We start from the raw sequence: 22,741 nt of genomic DNA on the forward strand, positions 1-22,741 counted from the left end.
TCTAGTGACTTTAATCAAGGTTTGAGGAATTTTTTTTTTAACCTAAACTGAGATATCTTAGTTGCTGCTGGCTACTCCAACAAAAAACTTATTTTGAATAAAGATTTTGAGTTGTCACTTGTCAGCTACTGACTGGGCCAAGGGTCAGCCAGCACAGCAGTATCCGTTAGGCTCTAGAAGCCACATCGTCTCCATCACACTACTTAGCTCTACCCCTGTATCAAGAAAGCAGCCAAGGACTAAGGATCAATTCACACATGAATGGGCAGGTATGTTCCAACAGAACTTACTTATTACAAAAGCAAGCCAACCTTGAGTTTGGGCAATATTTCTCAGTCCTAAAAATGTATGCTTCTTTTTTGCTTTTGGATAAACACTGCAATCTCACGTCCCTGGAAAGTATATTCATGACCTCCCTCATCTGCCCTCTTCCACACACTGTGACTCATTACCCAAAACTCAACAAAACGTTGTGCTTCATGCTGTTATTTTAAGCAAACTCACTTCAAAAATGTTAATGCCTTTCCCAATTTGAGCATAGGTATTACATGAACTCTATTTTTACTTGGAAGAGCCCAATAAAGAACTCATTATCTGACATACCCCAGAAAACAATCAAATTTTGGTAAAATCTTGCTCATTTACAGGTTAATGTTATGCCTTTAAGTTTGTGGTTCTATGATCAATGGAATTAACCCACTATGTGAACCTAAAATAACTGAGTCATCAACCCAATCCACCTTTCCTAACAATGGTCCTCTACTGCCTTGAAAGTACTAGTTAGGGGGCGGCTGAGGGCCTCAGTCAGTTAAGCGGCTGCCTTCAGCTCAGGTCATGATCTCAGGGTCCTGGGATCGAGCTCCACATCTGGCTCCCTGCTCGGCGGGGAGCCTGCTTCTCCCTCTCCCTCTGCCACTCTCTCTGCTTCTGTGTGCACTCTCTCTCTAATAAAGAATAAAATCTAGAAAGAAAAGAAAAGGAAAGAAAGAAAGAAAGAAAAGAAAAGAAAAAGAAAGAAAGAAAGAGAAAGAAAGAAGAGAGAAGAAAGGAAGGAAGAAGAAGGGGGGAGGGAAGGAGGAAAGAAAGAGAAAGAGAGAAGGAAGGAAGGAAGGAGGCAGGAGAGGGGAGGGAGAAAGGAAGGAGAGAGAGAAAGAGGACGAACGAACGAACAAGTTAGGATCCCTAAAATCTCCAAAATCAGAAATCACAAACGATCCTGGAACAAACACAATCTTGATACTTTCAATTCATGATAGCATGCTGACTACAGATTTTTTTTTCTCTTCCTCCTATTGGGAGAACAATAAGGAATAAAATTTTAAAAAGGTAAAAAGAACTCAAAATAAAAGCAGAATAGGGAAAGGAGTAAATCAGCCGACAAGATGTCACAAATTTCCAAAAAACAGAAATATGATTAAGAGGATTAGTAACTGATGACCACAAAGAGGAAACCACAAGCACAGTAAACACAGAAGATACAGCCAAAGGAAAATAATTTGTCCTACCTAATTCCAGAGTCCCCTGACTCAAAATTAAGGTATTAAAGAGAGCAAGGGCAGCACAAGTGAACTAATGCCTCATCAATTCTTGCAAAAAGTCAATAAATATCTAAAACTGACCATTCAAAAAACAGTGTTACAAAAATACTGCTTAGATATATGAAATTAATCATCAAAAGAACTAAAGTGTTAAGAATTTAAACATTTTCCTCTTTGGGGGATCCAGCATGGTGTGAGAAGGAAGAGCTTCCAATAAAATCTCTTTTGTACTTAAAAAAAAAATTACACGCATAGGTTACTTTGAAAAATATATTATATTTTAATACAATCTTGTTCTAACTCTGCTTGCCACAATGGTCCTCCACACTATCTCTCCCTCCAAAATCCATAGTCTGAATCCCCAATCCCTAATGTGACTACGTTTGGAAATAGAGACTTCATGGAGGTATTTAAAGTTAAACAAGATTGTAAGAATGCAGTTCTAACTCAACTGGATTAGTGTCCTTATTAGAAGAGACACCAAAGAGCTAGCTCTCACTCACTGCCATGTGAGGGGGCCACACGACTACTAAGACCTGAAGGTGGCTGGTAGGAACTGAGAGAAGGCCCTGGCCAACAGCCAGCAAACTAAACAGGGACCTCAGCCCTATAACAGCAAGGAACTGTATTCAGCCAACAACCTAAATGAGCTTAGAAGAGAAATCCATGTCTCAAATGAGAGCACAGAGCCTGGCTGACACCTTGATTTCAGCCTGGCGAGTCAATCTGTAAAGGTAGCCAACTAGTGCTTGGGTTGTGACCCATGGAATTTATAAAATAAATCTGTGGTGCTTTAAGCCATAGGCTAAGTTTGTGGCAATGTGTTTCAAAGCAACAGAAAACTAATACAGTAGAAAAAGATGTAAATGATTTTTCTTCATTTTACCTTGACTGTATAGATTTTTTAATTTTTGCAAATATTTTTTGAAAATTATTTTTATAATTCAAAGTCAAAATTAAAATTTTTATATTTCTATTTTTCCTAAATAACTTAAAAAGAAATAGAAATTCAGTATTTTGCATATAGGAATAAAAAGTAAATATGATACTTGTTTCACTGATAAAGTCATTTTAAAGAGATTATTCTCCAACTGTAATACCTGAAAACCAATATACTTTATTACAAATTTTACTTCAACATGTCAAAACCTAAGCATTCCCTATATCTAAAATTTGTCACTCCCTAATATACAAGCTCTCCTTTCCTATATAGAGGACCTTCCATATTATTTTTGGGTTGGGATACAATATAAAATATTAGATACTGTAACATAAAATCAGATGCACTTGACATAACAAAATGTGACCAGAGAACAGTAACAGAATTAACAGTAGCAGATTCAACACTAAAAGCAACATTAAGAAAAAGCATGTTCTAAAAGAATAATGTGACCAATAGTAACTTTATACTAAAGTAAATTTCTTTGTAAAAAAAAAATGTTTGAATTAAAACTCCAAATATATAAGCTTGGGTTACTTCTATTGAAGCAGCAGTATTCTTGAACACACAGAATGTTTTAAAGAGCAAAAGCCAAAAAGGTATGTTACAGATATTCTGCCAGGACTCCCAGATCAAACTTTTAACAAAGGCACAGCTCCTGATTTTACACTAAATAATGTGAGAGTATAAAAACTTCAAAACAGGGGCGCCTGGGTGGTTCAGTCGGTTAAGCGGCTGCCTTCGGCTCAGGTCATGATTCTGGGGTCCTGTGATCAAGCCCCACGTCCAGCTCCCTGCTCAGCGAAGAGCCTGCTTCTCCCTCTCCCTCTGCCTGCCACTCTGCCTACTTGTGCTCTGTCAAATAAATAAAATCTTAAAAAAAACAAAAAACAAAAAACCCTTCAAAACAAAGTTTCAAATGCATCTTTGAAATAAACCATATGTAATTGCAAACACCAAAGCACATAAAATTTGAAACGTTAACATCTAAAAATCAGCAAAATTAATAATTGTTTTCCCTTTTTAAAATATCCTTAAAACTTTTTTCTGTGGTTATAAAATATTTTACTACAGAAAAATTGGAAACTATAAAAAAAAGCACAAAGATGACAGAAAATGCAAGTTATCTATAATCCAACAATTCATCACTCATTCCAAATATACTCATTAGTGCCAGGCACTATGGATCCAATAGAAGAGGCAGACATCTCTGTCCTCATGGAACTGAGTGTGCTTTTGCAGACAGGCAATATTCTAATTAACAGTTTGCAGAGTATAGTTAAGTATACAATGAAAGTAATACTACTTGGTAAAGGGTACGCAGAACTGTGTATCTTTCTCAGGATCTCAAATCCAGAACCCCTTTAAAAAAAGTTGGGCACCTGGGTGGCTTAGTCAGTTAAGTGTTTGCCTTCAGCTCAGGTCATGATCTCAGGCCTGGGATCCAGCCACACACTGGACTCAGCAGGGAGTCTGCTTCTCCCTCCCCCTCCACCCCCGCTTGTGCGCTCTCTCTCTCAAATAAATAAATAAAATCTTAAAAAGTATATTACCAGGGAAAATGATGCCTGTTTTTTTAAAATTATAAATCTGAAGTATACAAACATCTGTCTAGTAAGATCAAACCTATACACTAAACTTTTGGTGGGGCAGGTGTGGTAGGGTAGGATCCTCCAGTTTAAAAAAAAGAAAAAGCAAGCCAGAATTTGATATATAAAAGTGCTAACAAAATTGTTATGACAAATATATTTACATGCTTCATAACTATTCTTTCCTATGGGCTAAAGTATTTTCACATAAATAATTAACCTTTTATATTACTAAGCAAAACATCCTATTTCTCGACTATGACAGGTGTCTAAGGTTAATATTACAGTTTTGAAAACTGTTATTAAAAAGAAGCCATTTACTTTAGAATCTAACTTATAGTTTAAAATTGTTAGTAACAAAGAAAAATTATAATCAACTCTCCCTCAAAAACTACTAAAGAACTAAATTTAGGCCACAAAAACTTACTTCCATGGTCTTTAATACAAAAATTTATGTATCCTTTCCAAATTCTTGGAATAAAGTGGATAAAAAATACTCTTAAAAATAGTATATAGGAGTTACAGTGAGCCAAGATGGAGTAAGCCAACTACAGCCTCTCTCTCTCCCACCGATTACAACTAAAAACACCAGACTAAATACAAAAAAGCAACTACCTGAAGACTGTGAAAAGTGAAAGAGAAACTGATGGAAAACAAGTAGAAGAGTAACCAGTGATGGGCAGGGAGGGGGGCTGTGTGTGGGTGCTGAGGTAAATTTCTTAGTGTTTTGTGTTCCTCTATTATCTCTAGGTTTTGTTTGGTTCCAGAGAGTGCAGAATCAAACCCTGGAGCAGGTGCTAGAAGCAGAAACACTAGAGGAAACCCCCTTTGTCTACCCAGAAGACTGAGTAAAAGGACTCCTCCATGCTACTGAGGTGGGCATCAGGAGGAATCTCCTTTTCTTCCTCCTCTGCCATTTCTCCCAGGCCCTGCTTAGGGCTGGAGGGCAACCACTGTGGCCAGCACCTAAAAAATCCCAAAGAATAGCAATTTCCAGACAGAGGAACTGGGAAAAGGGGCCCCTGTTATCCAAAAAGTATGGTGAGGAATCCCCACTTTTTTTTTTCCCTCACCACTTCAACTCTAAAGGCTAAAAATGGAGAGAAACCTGACTTTCTGGCCAGAGGAACAGAAAAAAGGATGGCATGGGATCTAGAAAAAGCATGGGAATCCCACAGAGAGCTGAGAAGAGGATCTCCTAATTCTGTGTAGGAACTAACTTAAGTCTTGGGCTCATTCTGGAATTGTACCAGTGTGAAACAGACCCAAAGAAATCCAGTAAAGGCTTTGAGAACTAAAATTTATGTAAACCACTAATTCCTGATTGGCACATGTGCTGGGCACATCTAAAACAGAAAACAAATGCTTATAAAATTGAACTGACATTGGAACCACCACAAAAAGGCAAGACAGAACTTGCATCCTGAACCTAACCAAGATGAACGTCTGCTAAATAAAACAAATCAACATTCTTAAGAGGATTTTAATGAAGTCCTACAATACTGAAAATGTCCAGTATACAAGCCAAACCTACATGACATACCAAAACACAACACACACACACACACACCCAAACCAGGAAGATCTGTCCACAAAACCAAACCTACTTGACATACCAAACCCCCCCCCCCCCAAACCAGGAAGATCTGTCCACACTGCTCAAGCGTGAAAGGAGAAATCAATAGATGCCAACCCCAATGATACTGATGTTGGAATTATCACAAACTTTTAAAGAAATCATAATGATCCTCAATAAGGTAAAGGAGCAAATCCTTGCAATAAATGCAAAAACTAGAAGTTTTCATGAGAGAAAGGAAAACTACAAAAAAGAACCAACTAGAAATTTTAGAACTGAAAAATACAGTATCTGGAAGGAAAAAGTAGTATGGTACTCAATACAAGAGCTATAAAATTATTATTAGTGACCTTTATATATTTTAAAAAGCAAAAGGCCATAATCATGGAATTTTTACATCAACATTTCATATAACAGTTAAAAAAATGTCCAAGAAAAGAGATTTAGTATGGTATACTAAGAGAGAGAAAGTTAACCTGATACACACGTTATTAATATAATACTATGGAAATCTCTAATATGTTACATGACAAATATAAAATATTTGCAATAACTACAACTTTATATATAAATATAAGAATTAAATGCAAAAATAAGACCAAGAAAAATGTTCAGAAAAATATCTGTTATAACAACTTAACGTAATTTATTAGGCATAATTTTCATACAATTAAAAAAAAGTTCTACCCGTTTCTCTATTTCATGCAATCTTTTTTACTTTTTTTCAAACCATAATCTAATTAATCAACTATGAAAACCTTTTCAAGGTAATCCTAGCCCAGTTAAAACAGAACAAAATAGAAATAATGAAGTACACACTGACTAATCTTGGGTGAAACTTTTGTTTCTGTTATATTTACATAGGTAACTACTAGATCACGACACAAATTATATTTCTTTTTTTTTTAAAGGGACTTTTTTTTTTTTTTTTTAAAGATTTTACTTGTTTGTCAGAGAGAGAGAGAAAGAGAGCACAAGCAGGGGTAGCAGCAGGCAGAGGGAGAAGCAGACTCCCTGTTGAGCAAGAAGCCCAATATGGGACTCGATCCCAGGACCTTGGGACCATGACCCGAGCCAAAGGCAGATGTTTAACCAACTCAGCCACCCAGGCGTCCACACAAATTATATTTCTTATTGTGGGTTGTAAAGTTTTTCTGAGACACTGCTCTGGCCCACATTTATAAGTAGAAGGTAATATTAAAATTAATTATAAGGAAAATAAAACATGGTTAAATTTTCTCTGGATAATTCTTGCCAAAGGCTGAGTCTAAAGTACAATCTCTGCTTTGTTCATTTTTTTTTTAAGACAATTAACAAATATCTGGAAACACAAAAGACATAGTTGTACAAAACTCAAGATTTTGGGGGCACCTGGGTGGCTCAGTCATTAAGCATCTGCCTTGGGCTCAGGTCATGACCCCAGAGTCCTGGGATCCAGCCCCTCATCGGGATCCAGCCCCTCATCGGGCTCCCTGCTCAGTGGGAAGCGTGCTTCTCCCTCTCCCACTCCCCCTGCTTGTGTTGCCTTTCTCACTGTGTCTGTCAAATAAATAAATAAAATCTTAAAAAAAAAAAACAACTCAGATTTTTTTCCTAGTTGTAATCAGAAAAATAGGAAAAGGGAATTAACTTTCACATCTGAAATCACATCCTGCCACTAGGGTGTATACATCCTCCTGCAACTGTTATACACCCTGCTATTACCTTCATAGCAATCTTATCACAAAGTAAAATTATTTGGTCATAATTTGTTTTCTGTGTAGTCTATTTCTCTATTTATCTACCTACCTACCTAGCTATCCATCTCTCCATTCATCCACCCACTTTGGAAAACACTGACCTCACATATTGTAAACCCTCAGTAAATAGGTACCAGTATCATCCTTTTTTTCATATCCTCCACAATGCCCAAAGCAGTTCCTTGCACATACTGGGTATTCAAATAAATGCTGATTCAAACTTTGATAAAGTAGCTTACTGAGTTCCAAAGGTAATCAGGTAACCAAATACAAGCTGGCAAAATAAATTTACCAGACTTCTTCATATCTGAATTCACTTGAATGCAACAAAACTATTTTCTTCAAAGAAGTGTACTACGAAAGCCACAGGTAATGATATACATTTATTTTCCCCCTTGAACTTTACTTTTAATAATCTTTTTAGCCTTGTACCTATAATTCTATGCCAATATTCATGAAAATAAGGAACTATTTCAAAGCAGCAGAATGCTTCACTCTGAAATAATCCCATCATTCTTATAGACGATTTTCAAATTTCTTTTAACTCTTAGGGTTAATCATAAGCACTCACAATATTCTTACTCAGATCATTAAAGTTTTATTATCAAGGTATAATCAACTAAAAACAAAGAACTGAGAAAAATCCAAAGCCAAATTCAACCGATTAAGAGGTCAAAGCTAAACAATCATATAAATCTAATCAAACCAACATTCACTGGCTATCTACAGCAGATATGCACAATATTAAACAAAAAAATCTTAAGACTTCATCTCAAATATCTAACAATCTACTGAAGTAGAAGGGGAGGGTAGTGACATACCATTATTATAGTAGATTCTTAGCATTCTGAGATTTACCACTGTCAGTTTTGACAATTCACTAATGATCCCAAAGCTTTCTTTTTTTTTAAAGATTTTTTTTTTATTTATTTATTTGAGAGAGAGAGAATGAGAGGGCAAGCACATGAGAGGGGGGAGGTTCAGAGGGAGAAGCAGACTCCCTGCCGAGCAGGGAGCCCGATGCGGACTCGATCCAGGGACTCCAGGATCATGACCTGAGCCGAAGGCAGTCGCTCAACCAACTGAGCCACCCAGGCGCCCCCAAAGCTTTCTAAAATGTAATCACAGGTAATTCTGCAGAGACACTAATTTGAGGTGTGTATTTTTCTCTTCTCTCATATTCTCCTTTGCATTTAACAGATGAATAATATACTTAAGTGGTATTTAAAATTTGGGGAACCATAAGAACCTGAAGATCTTGCCTCATGAAAACAAAAATACATGGCATAATTTAGTGCCAGAATAAAAAATGCTACATTCAAACAAATGATACTTACATCCAGTTGCTAACAGAGAAAAGGTTTAATAAAAATGGAAGTGAAATGGGCTGATTGGAAAAGAAAGCATTCCTGTTAGAGCTGTGATTCTGCTTCCACACTACTTACATTCGTAACACACTTGTCAATAAATCTCTCTTTGCAAAACTAGCAATTTTTAAGGAGGACTGGGGAAGAGGGCTATTTCCTAATGGGAATGCATTAGAATCTCAACAGAATGCTGTGCTTTCCTACTGGAGAATCACGGAGTACCAAAAAAAACAAGACACACAGATGAGAATATATAATACACAGCTTCAGGTATATAGTAAATGTCCCCATTTCATACTGTTGTATATACACAATGTATATGATAAGCACACTTTTATATTTACTTATAAATAATCTTTATTTCTAAAATAGTCTTGTATTAAGAGGTTTAAATCCATAGCTAAGAAACCTACACAGTTGAAGACAAAGGTAATCTGAAGTGTTTTTAAAAGTATAAAGTGATTCAAGCAAAACAGTTGCTTGAAGAGACTGAGTAAAAATTAATGTAGTAATCTAAAAAAACTTAGTTCTACTGTATAAACTTGAGAGAACAGAGAACAGTAAATTAAAAGCCAATTCAAAACTAACTATAACAAACCAAGGGGGAAGTGATGATGACCTGGACTAAAGTATCAATACTTATTTTTATTATTTAACACTAAGAATAAAAAGGAAGGGAAGGATGCAAAACACATTTTTTAAAAAAATTCACTGGATTTCATGACTGAAAAGATGTAAATGAGAGAAGCACCTAGGAAAATTCCAAGTTTTCAAGTCTGAGTGTTCGGGAATATGATTTTACTGCTGACATAAAATAAAGAGGAAGTCTAGGTTTGGGCTAGAGCATCCAGGGAAGACCAAAGACTAGACCAGAGAAAAAGCAAACAGAAGGCATGTTTCAAAGACCTGGATTATAGGTATTTCATCAGTTTGTAAGACGTTAGTCTGAAACAGCTAGCAGCTTGGCTGTTGAGAGATCTCTGAATCGTGTGTGAGTGGGTTAGGATCCATCATGAGACAGGTGGAAGGGAAAAAACCTGTCACAGCATTTTCTCTAGCAATGAATGAGGGTGAAAATGTACCAAATGGGTGATGTCAGTCGAAAGACAACATGGCACAGAATATCAGTATTCTGACCAGGCCTCAGAGATGTAGCCTATCAGTAAGTGAAAAAGGGGTCCTGAATTTATGTGGAAGGGAAAGCAGACTATGGTGAATACACAGATAAAAAATAATGGGGGGCAACAAGCAACAAGAATCACAGCTGATAACATTATATTTCTGAGTGACCAAAGACAAGACATAGAGTGGACGATACTTCTCTGGCCATTATTTGGCACAGTCTCATTTCTAAATCATGTACAGTCTTTATAGTTCCTAAGGACAAGAATTAAAATATCCTTTTATATAAAATGAGGGGGAAAAAAAGGAGTCTAAAAGAAGTTTGTGGAAGAAAGACAAGTTTAGATTCAGGTGATAACAATATAATTTCATGTGCATATGAACACAAAATACCTAAAAACTTATGAGACTGAGTCCCAGAAGAGAAAAGCAAAAATACACATCATTCCTGAAGAGACAGTTGAGGAGATAAAGAATAAATACTGAAGACTAAGTATCAGAGAAAGAATAAGTAGGACAAAAGCCTACCAGGCCTTAGGGTAAAACCATTCCAGAAATAAGAGCAACAAATACAGACTAAAAAAAGGGGGAAAGAGTAGCATGATAAAGGAGAAAGAAAGAAATATTACTTTCATCTACTCTGTCAATTATTAAGTTACTATCATAAATGCTGTATCACTTTTCAGAATGGCCCAATGAGATTAAAATCTATTGTAGTCATTTTATAGATGTATAAACTTAGGGTAACTGACCTAACTAAATTCAAATTGATAATAGGCTACAGAACCATGTCTCAAACCCAGTTCTTCTGCCTACCCAGACACCGTTTCCAAAAACAAAACAAAAAAGCCCACCAGCTAGCAACCAACTAAACATATACAACTGAGTCACTGAGTAAGATGGTAGATGATTGTGGAAACATACCATTTAATAGCATCAACCTAACTAATAACCAAGACTTTAGTCAAAAGACAAAACATGGGGGTATAGCTCAGTGGTAGAGCATTTGACTGTAAAAGACAAAACATGATGAAGCTTATACATCCACTGACCAAATAACAGCTAAACAAATTCTTTTAAAAATGAATTTTAAGGGGCGCCTGGGTGGCTCAGTTGGTTAAGCGACTGCCTTCGGCTCAGGTCATGATCCTGGAGTCCCAGGATCCAGTGCCACATCGGGCTCCCTGCTCAGCAGGGAGTCTGCTTCTCCCTCTGACCCTCCCCCCTCTCATGCTCTATCTCATTCTCTCTCTCAAATAAATAAATAAAATCTTCAAAAAAAAAGTTATTAAAGAAAAATGAATTTTAAGCAATCCTCAATAAGGTTTAAGAGCCTTCCAAACTTTAACAAGGAAGCTCACTTTCCCTAAAGGATTTAATTCAAATAATATTAAGATAGACCAAATCCATCTTTCTCCCAAAGCTGAGAAACATAGTATTTTCAGTTTGAGGGAAATTACTACAAAAGTAAAATGGTAATAAATGTTGTGAAAAATTCCAAATATTGAAAGCTCTCATTCACTGCACAATATCCACCTACTGTTCTCTCTTAAAATCAATGACCACTGTTAGACTGGGAAGCTGCCTTCCAGAATTTTCTATACACATCTATGTGTTCATATATAAGTATTGTAAATAAGTGTATGTACCTATGTAAAATAAATACATATTCCAGTGCAAAATTATACTCCTAGTAATTGTTTAAAATTAATTTTCTTGCTGGATTCAGTAAAACACTGAAATTCTTATGTTGACCGGTAATGATATTGGTCCAAAATCTATCAAATATATCATGGTATTTCATTACCATGTGTTCAAAAGTTTTGTTCAACAATTTCTCCAACTTAGAAAATATACAGAATATATCTAGTACTTTCTTTATAACTCATAATCTCCGTAAAATATGTAATATGAATATACTTTTCCAGGGGGAAAGAGATATCCAGTGACACTAAATGTTCTCAGCCGCTTTTTTTCTTTTAAACTACCTTTCTTGGGGCGCTTGAGTTGGCTCAGTTGGTTAAGCATCTGCCTTAGGCTCAGGTCATGATCCCATGGTACTGGGCTCGAGCCCCAAGTCGGGCTCCCTCCCTGCTCAGCAGGGAGTCTGCTTCTCCCTCTCCCTCTCTCTCTGCCCCTCCCCCTTCTCGTGCTCTCTCTCAAAATCTTAAAAAAATTAATTATAAAACTTTTTCATTAAGGTTAATATTTAAGAGACCCTAAAGGTTACCTTGTGTAATCCCATTTTATAAATGATAAAATTATCTCCTTGTCACCTATAATCTCTCACATCTTACTTCGACAGCAACCATATTGACTTTGCAGCTTTGCCATGCTTTAAAATACCTGAACCAGGAGCCTTGTAAACAGCAGTCTGGGACAATCTAAAGGAAGTAGTTACAAAGTAGCCCTTATTACTAAAATGTGAAAATCAGAAACATGCTAAGGACAGAGGCTAATAGAGTAACTGCACTCCTCTCCCACAAAGAAGGTACAGGATATGTGAGCTCTGTACTTAATGCCTTTTTTCACTTTTCTGCGGAGGGCTGAATTGCCACAAAACTGCCCACTAAGGGGTAGTGGGGGTGTTACCGCACAATACTTTGCCAAGGCCTGCACATTTTCCCATGGTACCTTATTTTATGGGCAGGAGAACAGGAGTATAGTTGTTTGTTCCTTATCCTGACCCAGGTGTAGCATTAAATGATAATAACTAAGAATCACCTATTCCCACTCCTCCTCTACCTCCAACACACATAACTATTACCAAAATCTCACTAAAAACATACTGAAAACATAAAAACGACATTAAACTGAGACACAAAGAACAGAAATTTCTTTTAATTTGGTTGCTATGTGCCTTTGATACTAAACAAGTTTCATCATCTCTCAGTCAATTCTTCATCCATAAAATGAGTCTGTTAAATGATACACTATCACAGGTCTTGCAGGTCTAAAATTTGTAATTTCTGGAAATAGAGTTTAAGCATGGAAGTAAACAAGAAACCCCATCATAGAACCAAACACTCTAGTTATGCCTAGAGCTACAAATGTATAACATGACTGTAATGGTCTTTAGCTACCCTAGTATTCTAAAGTCAAAGAGAACAGAAATGATTCTCCAAGCAAGAAAACAAAATCTATAAATATGAACAAACATGCATATATATAAAAATAACTCTTCAGTTCAAATTTTCCCTGAGATACAAACAATCCAACTTCAATTTCAGTTCTTCCCTATGTCTTCTGTAAAACATTAAAATTAAATAATATGATTTTTACATACTTTTAACTTTAGAAGTACTATCAATAATGAAATGGCCAAAATGAAAATAAGAAAGAATAATTCATTTGTAAATTCTCTCCATAACATATCCCCACAAACCACATTAGCTGAAATTTCTCAAATAAATACAGGTTCTATTTCTATTTTTTTTTTTTTTTTTTTTTTAAAGATTTTATTTATTTATTTGACAGAGAGAGAGATAGCGAGAGCAGGAACACAAGCAGGGGGAGTGGGAGAGGGAGAAGCAGGCTTCCCGCCGAGCAGGGAGCCCGATGTGGGACTCGATCCCAGGACCCCGGGATCATGACCTGAGCCGAAGGCAGACGCTTAACAACTGAGCCACCCAGGCGCCCCAGGTTCTATTTCTAAATGATATAGTCTTTACATTCACAATTCCATGTTCACAACAAATCGTTTATTATAGATAAAATTAAGGTAAAAAATTATGTGACTAGGAGGAGCTAATAAAATGTTGGATGATATGAATAGGCTTGATGTTAAATTCTAACAAAATCTCAAACAACATTTAAATCTTTAATTTTATTCATAGATCATGCCATTTATAACTTAAATTGTAATTGCACAGAAGAACAGCAATTGTGTAAGCAGAATTCAAAACCAAGAGTATTCCATGCAGAGTTGCTTTTAAATGTCCTCATATTCACAAATATAATATAATGGAAAGCGCCAAAGCTTTATCTTAAAAAAATTAACAAAAAAACTGAAGAACATAAAGATTCTACAAGATTTTGCCCTAAGCCTGCTTAATTCTCTGTATCATCTCCCTAGGCAACTATACCCTCTCCTAAATCCTCATCTTTTATCTATTCTCCTTAGGTGCCTATATATCCAGCTGGGTATCTCCCACCTTGATGTTCCACAGACACCAAATCTTCAAGATATACAAAATTACTACTGTATTCAGCAAAACAGTAAAAGTAAGTATCTTTGGGTAGCTGCGATATGGATACTTCAGTTCTTCCATACTAACGATCTTTCTTTTATTCCAGGTTATTAAAAATGATCCCACTCCAACCCAACCCACCAAATTATCTTTCTCAAGTTTTTAGCTCCTCCGGATTTACCCACCCTAGTAACTAGTACCATACCATTTTATTTACCTCATCACTTAACCAAAGCCCTGGCACCACCCTCAACCTCATATCCAGCTCCCTATTACTAATAAATTTCTCTTGCGTTCATCCCTTCTTCTCCCTATTATTACTCTAGTTGAGCCCCTCATCTTCTCTATGCTAATTTAACCTCCTTTCCCCCGATCTCATCCCGTTGCCCTGCCCTGCTCCAAAGATACTACTCATTTTACTAAAACACAATTTTAAAACCCTTCAGAATCTCAATTCCCTTTTGACTAAAAATGAGGTCTTATACACAGTGTACAAAGGCCTTTCATCAAAGATCCTTGGCCAATTCTCATCATTCCTCCCATCCTATCCCCTTCCCAAAGTTACCATTTCCTCAAAAATGATCTTCACCCTCTGCCTCACATAACATCTCCTGCCTCATTCTGTGTACATCATGATATACATAAAGAGCTTACACATAGTATACACAGGCTATATCACTATTTCTTGTATCATACTATTCATTATACTACCTTTTTTTTTTATTAAAGATTTTATTTATTTATTTATTTGAGAGAGAGAGACACAGAGAGAGAGGGAACATGAGCAGGGGGAGTGGGAGAGGGAGAAGGAGGCTTCCCGCTGAGCAGAGAGCCCGATGTGGAGCTTGATCCCAGGACCCTGGGACCACGACCCGAGCCAAAGGCAGACGCTTAGTAACGACTGAGCCACCCAGGCGCCCCTCCTTATACTACCTTCTAACTCTTTGTGGTAAAACATTCCCATTCCCACCCCTATTAGAATATGAGCTGAGAAAAAGAACACGGGTATCTAATTAACGCTGGTAACCACTCTGCAGAATATAATGCCCGACAGATGGCAAATATGCATAAAAAATAAAGCTCAAACAACTAGCAACTACTTCACAGCAGCATTCTTTCCAACCACTAGTTGCTATTACATGAAAACCTTCATGGGATATCATTACATTCTAGCAACTGGAAAATTGTTATTAAAATTGAATAAGTTACCTAACAATCTTGAAGGACTAGCAAAATAAAGGAAGCCCTCGCAGAATTATTTGGAATCATTAACTATTACGGCTCTAAGAGACCTAAGACATCTTAATCCTCTGATTTTGCAAATGAATAAAAGTACTGATTGGTGAATTTTGTACAAGGAATGATATGCTAGCCTCTGGCCAATTCTCTAAAAAAAGTTCTGAGTTCTCTGACAGAATAGAGACAAGAATTCAGAAAATTCTGCTCAATAAGAGGAATTCCTATATAAAAAGGCACTTACTGGTTTATTAAAAGCTTGAAGAAAAAATACTCAAAGATAGAAGTTCTTTCTGCAATAAACATATAACATAATAAAAACTCATTCTGATGATTTTTATTCAATATTTAGCCAGGGACAATACTGAATAAAAATCAAAATAGATAACCTGCACACAGTTCTGGAGTTTTTATTAGATTAAGTAGTAGCCCTATCAGGAGACTTTTTCCCTATTTTTTTTTTTTTTTTTTTAAAGATTTTATGTATTTATTTGACAGAAAGAGAGAGAGCGCATAAGCAGGGGGAGCTGCAGGCAGAGGGAGAGGGAGAAGCAGGCTCCCCACTGAACAGAAAGCCCGATGCAGGCTTGATCCCAGGACCCTGGGATCATGACCTGAGCTGAAGGCAGACACTTAATTGACTGAGCCACCCAGGTGCCCCAACTTTTTCTGTATTTCAGGAAGACTATATAAGCAACTGCTTTCACCATGGTCCTCAAACTTTGGAGAGTATTTTAAGAATCATTCTCATTATATTATTCATTAAAGCCTTAAAGAAAGACTGGCTGAATTACTATTATATATTTGAATAACATTTTTTAAAGATTCTATAACATACATGTATTTACCACTAAATTAAGTCTAGGTTCTCTGTCCCAATTAATGAAGTCTAACTTGTCATCTTCTAGTGAGTTAGTGTAGCTATACACTGAAAGCATCATGATTAAGAATCATTTTCAAATAATCACACGTCACAAAAAAGAGATGGGAACCAATGAGTCAAACTTCTAAAATTTGCCCCTTTGCTGCATTTTTTATCAAGTTTTCAGGAAAATGTTTGCTTTGCAAGTAATATGAAAACAATTTTTAACAGATAAAAATGTCACTAAATGAGGAAAAACAAGAAATACGCATTTCCAGCACACATCCATACACAAAAACTGAATGTAAACTCCATGAGGGCAGAGATTGTTTGTGGGTGGGGTTGTGTTTTCTTTTGGAATCTGTTTTATACACCGTTAAATCTCTAGAGCCTAGAATAGTGTCTGTACTTGGTGGTAAGTGCTCAAAATTTTGAATAAATTATTTTCACTAAGGAAGCTTTTTAAATTGTTTTTGATGTTCAAGTAAGATTATAAAGGCTGTAAGGAATATATTTTCTTGCTCAATTATAATTTTGACTTATTAAGTAGCATGTTATTAATCAAGTTCTCAGGTTTCAAAGTTTGCAGCAGGAGCCAGCAAAAAATGGCCCATGGCCTATTTTCGTAGGCTCTCAAGCCAAGACCATTTTTTGTATTTTAAAAGAACTGTGAAAGACCAACAAGAATATGTGAGAGACCTTAAGTGGCTAACAAAACCTAAAATACTTACTATCTGGTCCTCTACAGAAACAGATTATTGCCCCCGTGAATGGAGATTCCATTCACGAGAGAATAAAAGTTTTGCACACTTCCTTTCACCTATGAATTGAATCTGCACTATTAGAAATGGATTTTTCACCTAAGACCCTCTCCATAACTGAACTTCTGAATTTTGGCTTGTTATTTGATTTGAAGAATGTTAAGAAAAAAAATTTAACTATAGCATAAGTGGTTATGAATGCTGAAGCTAATAAAAAGGGAAGATTAAAGTTAATTTATGGTTAATACTTTCCATACTAAAGAAATAACAAAAATGGATGAAGGAAAAAAAAAATGGAATACAAACAGGAAAAAAAAAGTGAATCTAATTATATTTCAAACAAATAGCAGAACTATATTAAAGTGAAAAAACTAACCAAGCAATGTTTGAACACAGCATTTTGACTATATACCATCAGGTTAAACAAAAAATGAGCTATAAACAAGTATTAAATTCTAGTTAATCGGTTTGTTTTCAGAGACATATGGTTTAGCAATTCTGAAACTACTTTGTTTCAGGTTTGAACGAATAACATGTAAATACATTGTGGATAACAGAAACTAGTTTTCTCACTATCAGAAAAAGGAATTACATACAGAATTGGAAAGGGGAAAGGCTAGAATGAACCCATGGCTTTTTAGATAGGCAGACAGTTAAAAAACAAAAATTTATGCATATATATATATATATATATATATGTAGATATATATACGTACATAAATATATATCTACATATATATATATATTCTAGTTCGATCCATTAATAAATATCCACAAGAAGAAACCAGATCAGAGGTCCTTGGAGAAATGACTGACTCCAAGGCTAGGATGGTAATATCTTACTATATAAGAAGCTAAATACTCAAAAGATAAGGAGCACACATCAAAAGGACACAAGAGACAGCCTGAAGTAGCTCTGACTGGTCAAAACTGAGACAATCTACATCAAAAACCCCCAATGAATAAAAAAGAATCCATGAGTTCATACTGATACGCATACATACATACATACATACATAAATGGGGAGAAGGAAAAACTCTTATAGAATGCCAATAATAAAGAAATGACAAAGAACATCACCTTTTGGCAATCATCCTAGTACTGATTCAGGCAAGAACTAAATGCGTGGCTTAAATGGGTGCAAGTTTGACAAGCAACAAGGTATGTGCTTAGTTTCAAAACACCTCCCCAAATGATACTTGTTACAAAGGGAAGAAACAGTAACTTTACAATGGAGAAACCTTTCAAAAAAAAGTTAACATCCCTATTAGTGGGATAAACGGACATCATGTGCTTCCTGAGAACATAGTATCACTTTCTGGAGTATTCCTGCCAAAAACGCATAACCTGAATCTAATCATGAAGCAACAGCAGACATATCCATAATGAAAGACTTGCAAAAATAACTGGCCTATTATCACTAAACATCAAAGGTCATAAAAAGTAAAGAAAGAGTTATAACCAACTATTTCAGATTAAAGGATACTAAAGAGACAAGATGAATGAATGCAAGATGTGGTATAGGATTTACTCTTCCTATTATCACTAAACATCATCAAAGGTCATAAAAAGTAAAGAAAGAGTTATAACCGACTATTTCAGATTAAAGGATACTAAAGAGACAAGATGAATGAATGCAAGATGTGGTATGGGATTTACTCTTCCTATTAAGGACATTAATGATATAATTAATGAAATCTGAATAAGATCTGCAGACAATTGCATTATACCAACGTTAATTTCCTGATTTTGATCACTGTACTATGGCTATGTAAAAGAATATCACTGTAGAAAATAGTCATTTAAAAGTAAAAGTAAAAGGCATCATGAATTGCATTTCCCATCATAATGCCATAAAAAAAGTTTGCATGTGTTCATGTTTATGTGGAGAGTGAACAAAAAAGCAAAAATGGTTAATTAACATAATTAGGTAGAGAAATCAGGATGAGGTGTACATAAAATTCTTTATCATTCTTGTAACTCTCTATAAATCTAAAGTTTTAAAGTTCAAAAGTGTGAAAAAATAAAGCTAATTTATAATTAGACACTGTGCCAGTAAAAAGGAATTGTGGAAAACTAAGTGATAGTTCTCCTTTACACAGAAGGGTAAGAAAAACGACCAGAGGTTGAGACCTGGGGTCCTTCTCAGCTCTAATACTTAAAAGTAGCATTTTATTGGTAAAATCACAATGGTGGCCCGTTTTCTAGTCAGTAAAAGGAGGATAGCACCTATCCTACTTTTCTCACCAGCTTATCCTAAAATTCCACTGAAACATGATGGTTGGGGAAAAGAGGGTCAGAATACAAAACACTGTATTATAAAGTGGCTCACTTTTAAGTGTTTGGTAAACAAAAAGTATTTCAGAAATACCTAAGCCAGACATTTTTCATCACAGAAAGCTACTACAGAAAGTAGACATCCACTGTATGTTTTGGTTTGTAAAAATTTTAACTTATTCAACATTCTTTTTACCCATATACTTCAAATATTTTAATAAATTCAAATACCCCTATCTTTTTACCATAAAATTTTATAGTGTAAGAATCTTACTAAATTTTAAAAAGCCATTAACTAGGGCTTGGTCAACTTATTTTTTTAATTAAAATATAACTGAGAGAACACTGTATCAGTTTCAGGTATACCAGTAAACCTTTTAGGTGCTGTCACCAGTATAAAAAAGATCTTTAAACCATTCCCCAAGTTCTACACACTAAGATATAAGAAACATGATCCTAAGTGTTTCATCTTTCACTCACAAGCTACTCAAATTAGCCCTGAGGAGTCCAATCAAATTTAAAAAGTGTTTATAAGAAAGAGACCAAATTTTATCATGTACTTAATCAGAAGTTCATTTTAAAAATAGTTCTATTCTTTCAAATTCATAAAGGTTTGGTCACCACTTAAGCTTTTTTTAAAAAATCATTTGCACCTGGAGACTAATTAATATCTCATTGACAAAAAGAAACATTCTTAAAGCTGTTATCTTTTAACAACAGTTATATTCCAAAACAGAGATTTTTAAAAAAATACATGACAAAAAAATTGGTGTAAAATAAAACTTAATGTAGCTCATCTTATTTTGCCGTTGTTGAAAACATGTTTAAATAAGTCTACTTGCTCAATCACTATTTTGGATAGCAGACGAGCTTTCTAGACTCTAAGGCAAAATGGTGAGAGAAGAGCAAGCAGAACTGCGCCTGCAGAGAAGGGCTGTAACCAGCCCAACCCCAGCAAAACCCCCAGTCAGCGATGCCTGCACAGCCTCACTAGCTCCACAGCAGGGTCACTCACCGCACACAAGGCTGATGAAGTGAAAGAAAAAAAAAAAAAGATTACAAGAACATTAGCTCCAAGAGGGTATGCTTCCTGTTTGTCTTGTTTACCAATGTATACCAGCAAAAAGAAAAATGCCTGGTACACGGTAAGCACTTCAGCACTGGTTAAATGAATGAAAGAATGAAATGCTAGGTCTTTCAAATCAACCTATATAAATTATAATAAGTTGCAGAAGTATTTTAAAAACAAATTTGGAATACAATAACTTAATAGCCATAACTATCTTTAAAAAACATTAATATCCTATATTCCCCATTCTGACTAACTGTAGTGATGTCAAAGTTACTAAGATACTTCCTGACCTACAGCAGATACCAGAATGCATTTACATATCCTTCCCTGAGTTTCAAATACAGTGTATCAGAAATGCTTGTAAAGCAGAATTAGAAGACCAAATAAATGCATAAAATTAAAATCAAAGCACAAATGCATCGTTTCCCATCAAACTTGAGATAGCATTAACTCAGGTAAGAAATTACAGGCTACAGAAACATTTCTCATCAGCATTTATTTCTCATAATAGTAGCACTACCAAAATCTGCTCCTCTATAATTAGAAAACCAAAAATTTGATTTAGTCTTTTTTTGTATCTCCATCCCTACAGCATATCTGTCAATGATCTGTCATCTTATAGTTTGAAGAACTTCCTCAAAATATAAGATGGATTTTATTCCCAATCATCAAATTAATAAGCTTGCAATTTATTCATGTTAAATAGGTAATACTATATTCCTTTTACAATACAGTAAAATTATGTGGAGCAGAATGCAAGTAAATGCAACAAGAGTATATATGATTTATGTTCACTATTAAGCACAATAACTTTTTTTCAGTTAACCTATTATTTGTGAAGAAATTCAACTATTCCCTACATGTTCTCTTTAAGATTACTAATTCATTTGAAGTGACAAACTTTATTCTGCTTCCCAATTACTACCCATATAATCAAGACATCATTTCACTACCAATTTAAACCTAATATTTTCCAAAGGGCCTGCCTTATGTGCGTTATAATCATCTTACTATGCTTCTTGTGTCCATGCTGCTGGAAAAGCAGTCTGTACAAGCAGGAGTAGAGGCACAATCCTGAGAGAGAGGAGTAGAGAAAGATGTTGAGAAAACAAAACCAGATAAAATGAGCTCACTCGAGTTCAGGAGCTCAGCCAGTGTTCAAGGTCAAGGTTGATTACATTCTCTCATACCATTTTGAGTTAGAAGTTGTCCAATAACAGGAAAACTGGCCCTAGAAAGAGATATCTGAAATTCCATGTACAAGTAGTAATATCACTTATTCTAACCCAACTATACTTCTAAAAAAAAGCAGCAAGTGATCATAAAATAGGACTATTTAGGAAACTGGGGAATACAGATGTCCCCTAAATGTCAATCAAAATTACTATAACAAACTCAATGCTAGCCTAGAATAAAATGATAGAGCTATTTCAGTCTTGCCAAAAATTTTTTATATTTATCTTGAATGATTAAGACTGTAACACTCTCAAAGCAGTCTCAAAAAATCATTATCATCGATCTCAATTATCCTTGTTTTCTAAATTTTTAAAATAATAAGGAAAAAACCCCACAACGTTTACCATATGTTGTTTTAAATTGAAAAACAGTAAAGAAAAAAAAAAGTTTGAAAATAGCATAATTACAAAACGAAGCTTAGGATGGATTTAATCTAACTGGAACCTTCAAATGCAATAGCTCCCTCCCAACGCTCCCTCCTTAATAAGTGAAAATTACAAAAAGATCAGAGTTCTGATTTAAAATTTTCCACCTGATCTCCTAGACTCCCACAGTGCCATAAAATGGCCTTCAAAAAAAAATCCTTATATGTACTAAGTCCTCCCCAAAATTAATTTTATATTTAATCAAAGAATCCTCTAATAGGGAACCTAAATATAAACTCAATCATCTACTTTACACAGAGGAAACCAAATGTCCAGAAATGTTAACTACCTTGGTCCAAGTCATTCAATCCCAAGTACATCATTCATTCATTCATTCAAGAAATCTTTGACACACAGTATGTATTTAAGGTACTGAGCTATGTACTGAGGATATGAAGCAATGAAAATATATGGTCACTATCCTCATGAACCTCATAGTCTGGTGGGAAAGATTTATTACTATATTATTTCCAGTAATCACTAGAAGGGAAAGTACAATTTTTTTAAGACCGTGTAACGGGAACTAAATCAGTGATTCTCAACCAAGGTCTATTTTGTTCCCCAAGGGACATCTGATAATGTCTGGAGACATTTCTGGTTGTCACAATAGTGGCACCTTGTGGGTAGAGGCCAGGATTACTGCTAAACATCATATAATGCATAGGACAGCTCCTCACAGCAAACAATTATCCACACCAAAATATCAATAGTACTGAGGTTGAGAAATTCTCATCTAAATCGCTGGGGCACGGAGGGACTAGTGAAGGGTTCCTTCCTTTACAACACTAAGTATGCTGTATCTTTAAGGGA

At 35.4% G+C, this 22,741-nt stretch overlaps 1 protein-coding gene and 1 pseudogene across 9 annotated transcripts in view; one reads left to right on the forward strand and one right to left on the reverse strand.

The window, feature by feature from the left end:
• The window catches only part of SCAF8 (SR-related CTD associated factor 8), a 214,092-nt gene that overhangs the window by 186,452 nt on the left and 4,899 nt on the right, over positions 1 to 22,741 (reverse strand). For 7 of the 9 annotated variants that reach the window (XR_013441049.1, XR_013441048.1, XM_078054542.1 and 4 more), the window contains one exon: positions 21,282 to 21,344. The exons of the other annotated variants lie outside the window; for them this stretch is intronic. Coding sequence is in view for 5 of the 7 variants with exons in the window: in XM_078054542.1 (XP_077910668.1) it covers positions 21,282 to 21,344 (63 nt within the window). In the remaining 2 variants the exon portion in view is untranslated. The remainder of the gene's footprint in view (positions 1 to 21,281; positions 21,345 to 22,741) is intronic. 9 annotated transcript variants of the gene reach the window in all.
• On the forward strand, positions 9,643 to 10,123 carry LOC118548235 (single-stranded DNA-binding protein, mitochondrial pseudogene; annotated as a pseudogene).

This window comes from Halichoerus grypus, chromosome 9, assembly GCF_964656455.1.
Source record: "Halichoerus grypus chromosome 9, mHalGry1.hap1.1, whole genome shotgun sequence".
Lineage (NCBI taxonomy): Eukaryota > Metazoa > Chordata > Mammalia > Carnivora > Phocidae > Halichoerus > Halichoerus grypus.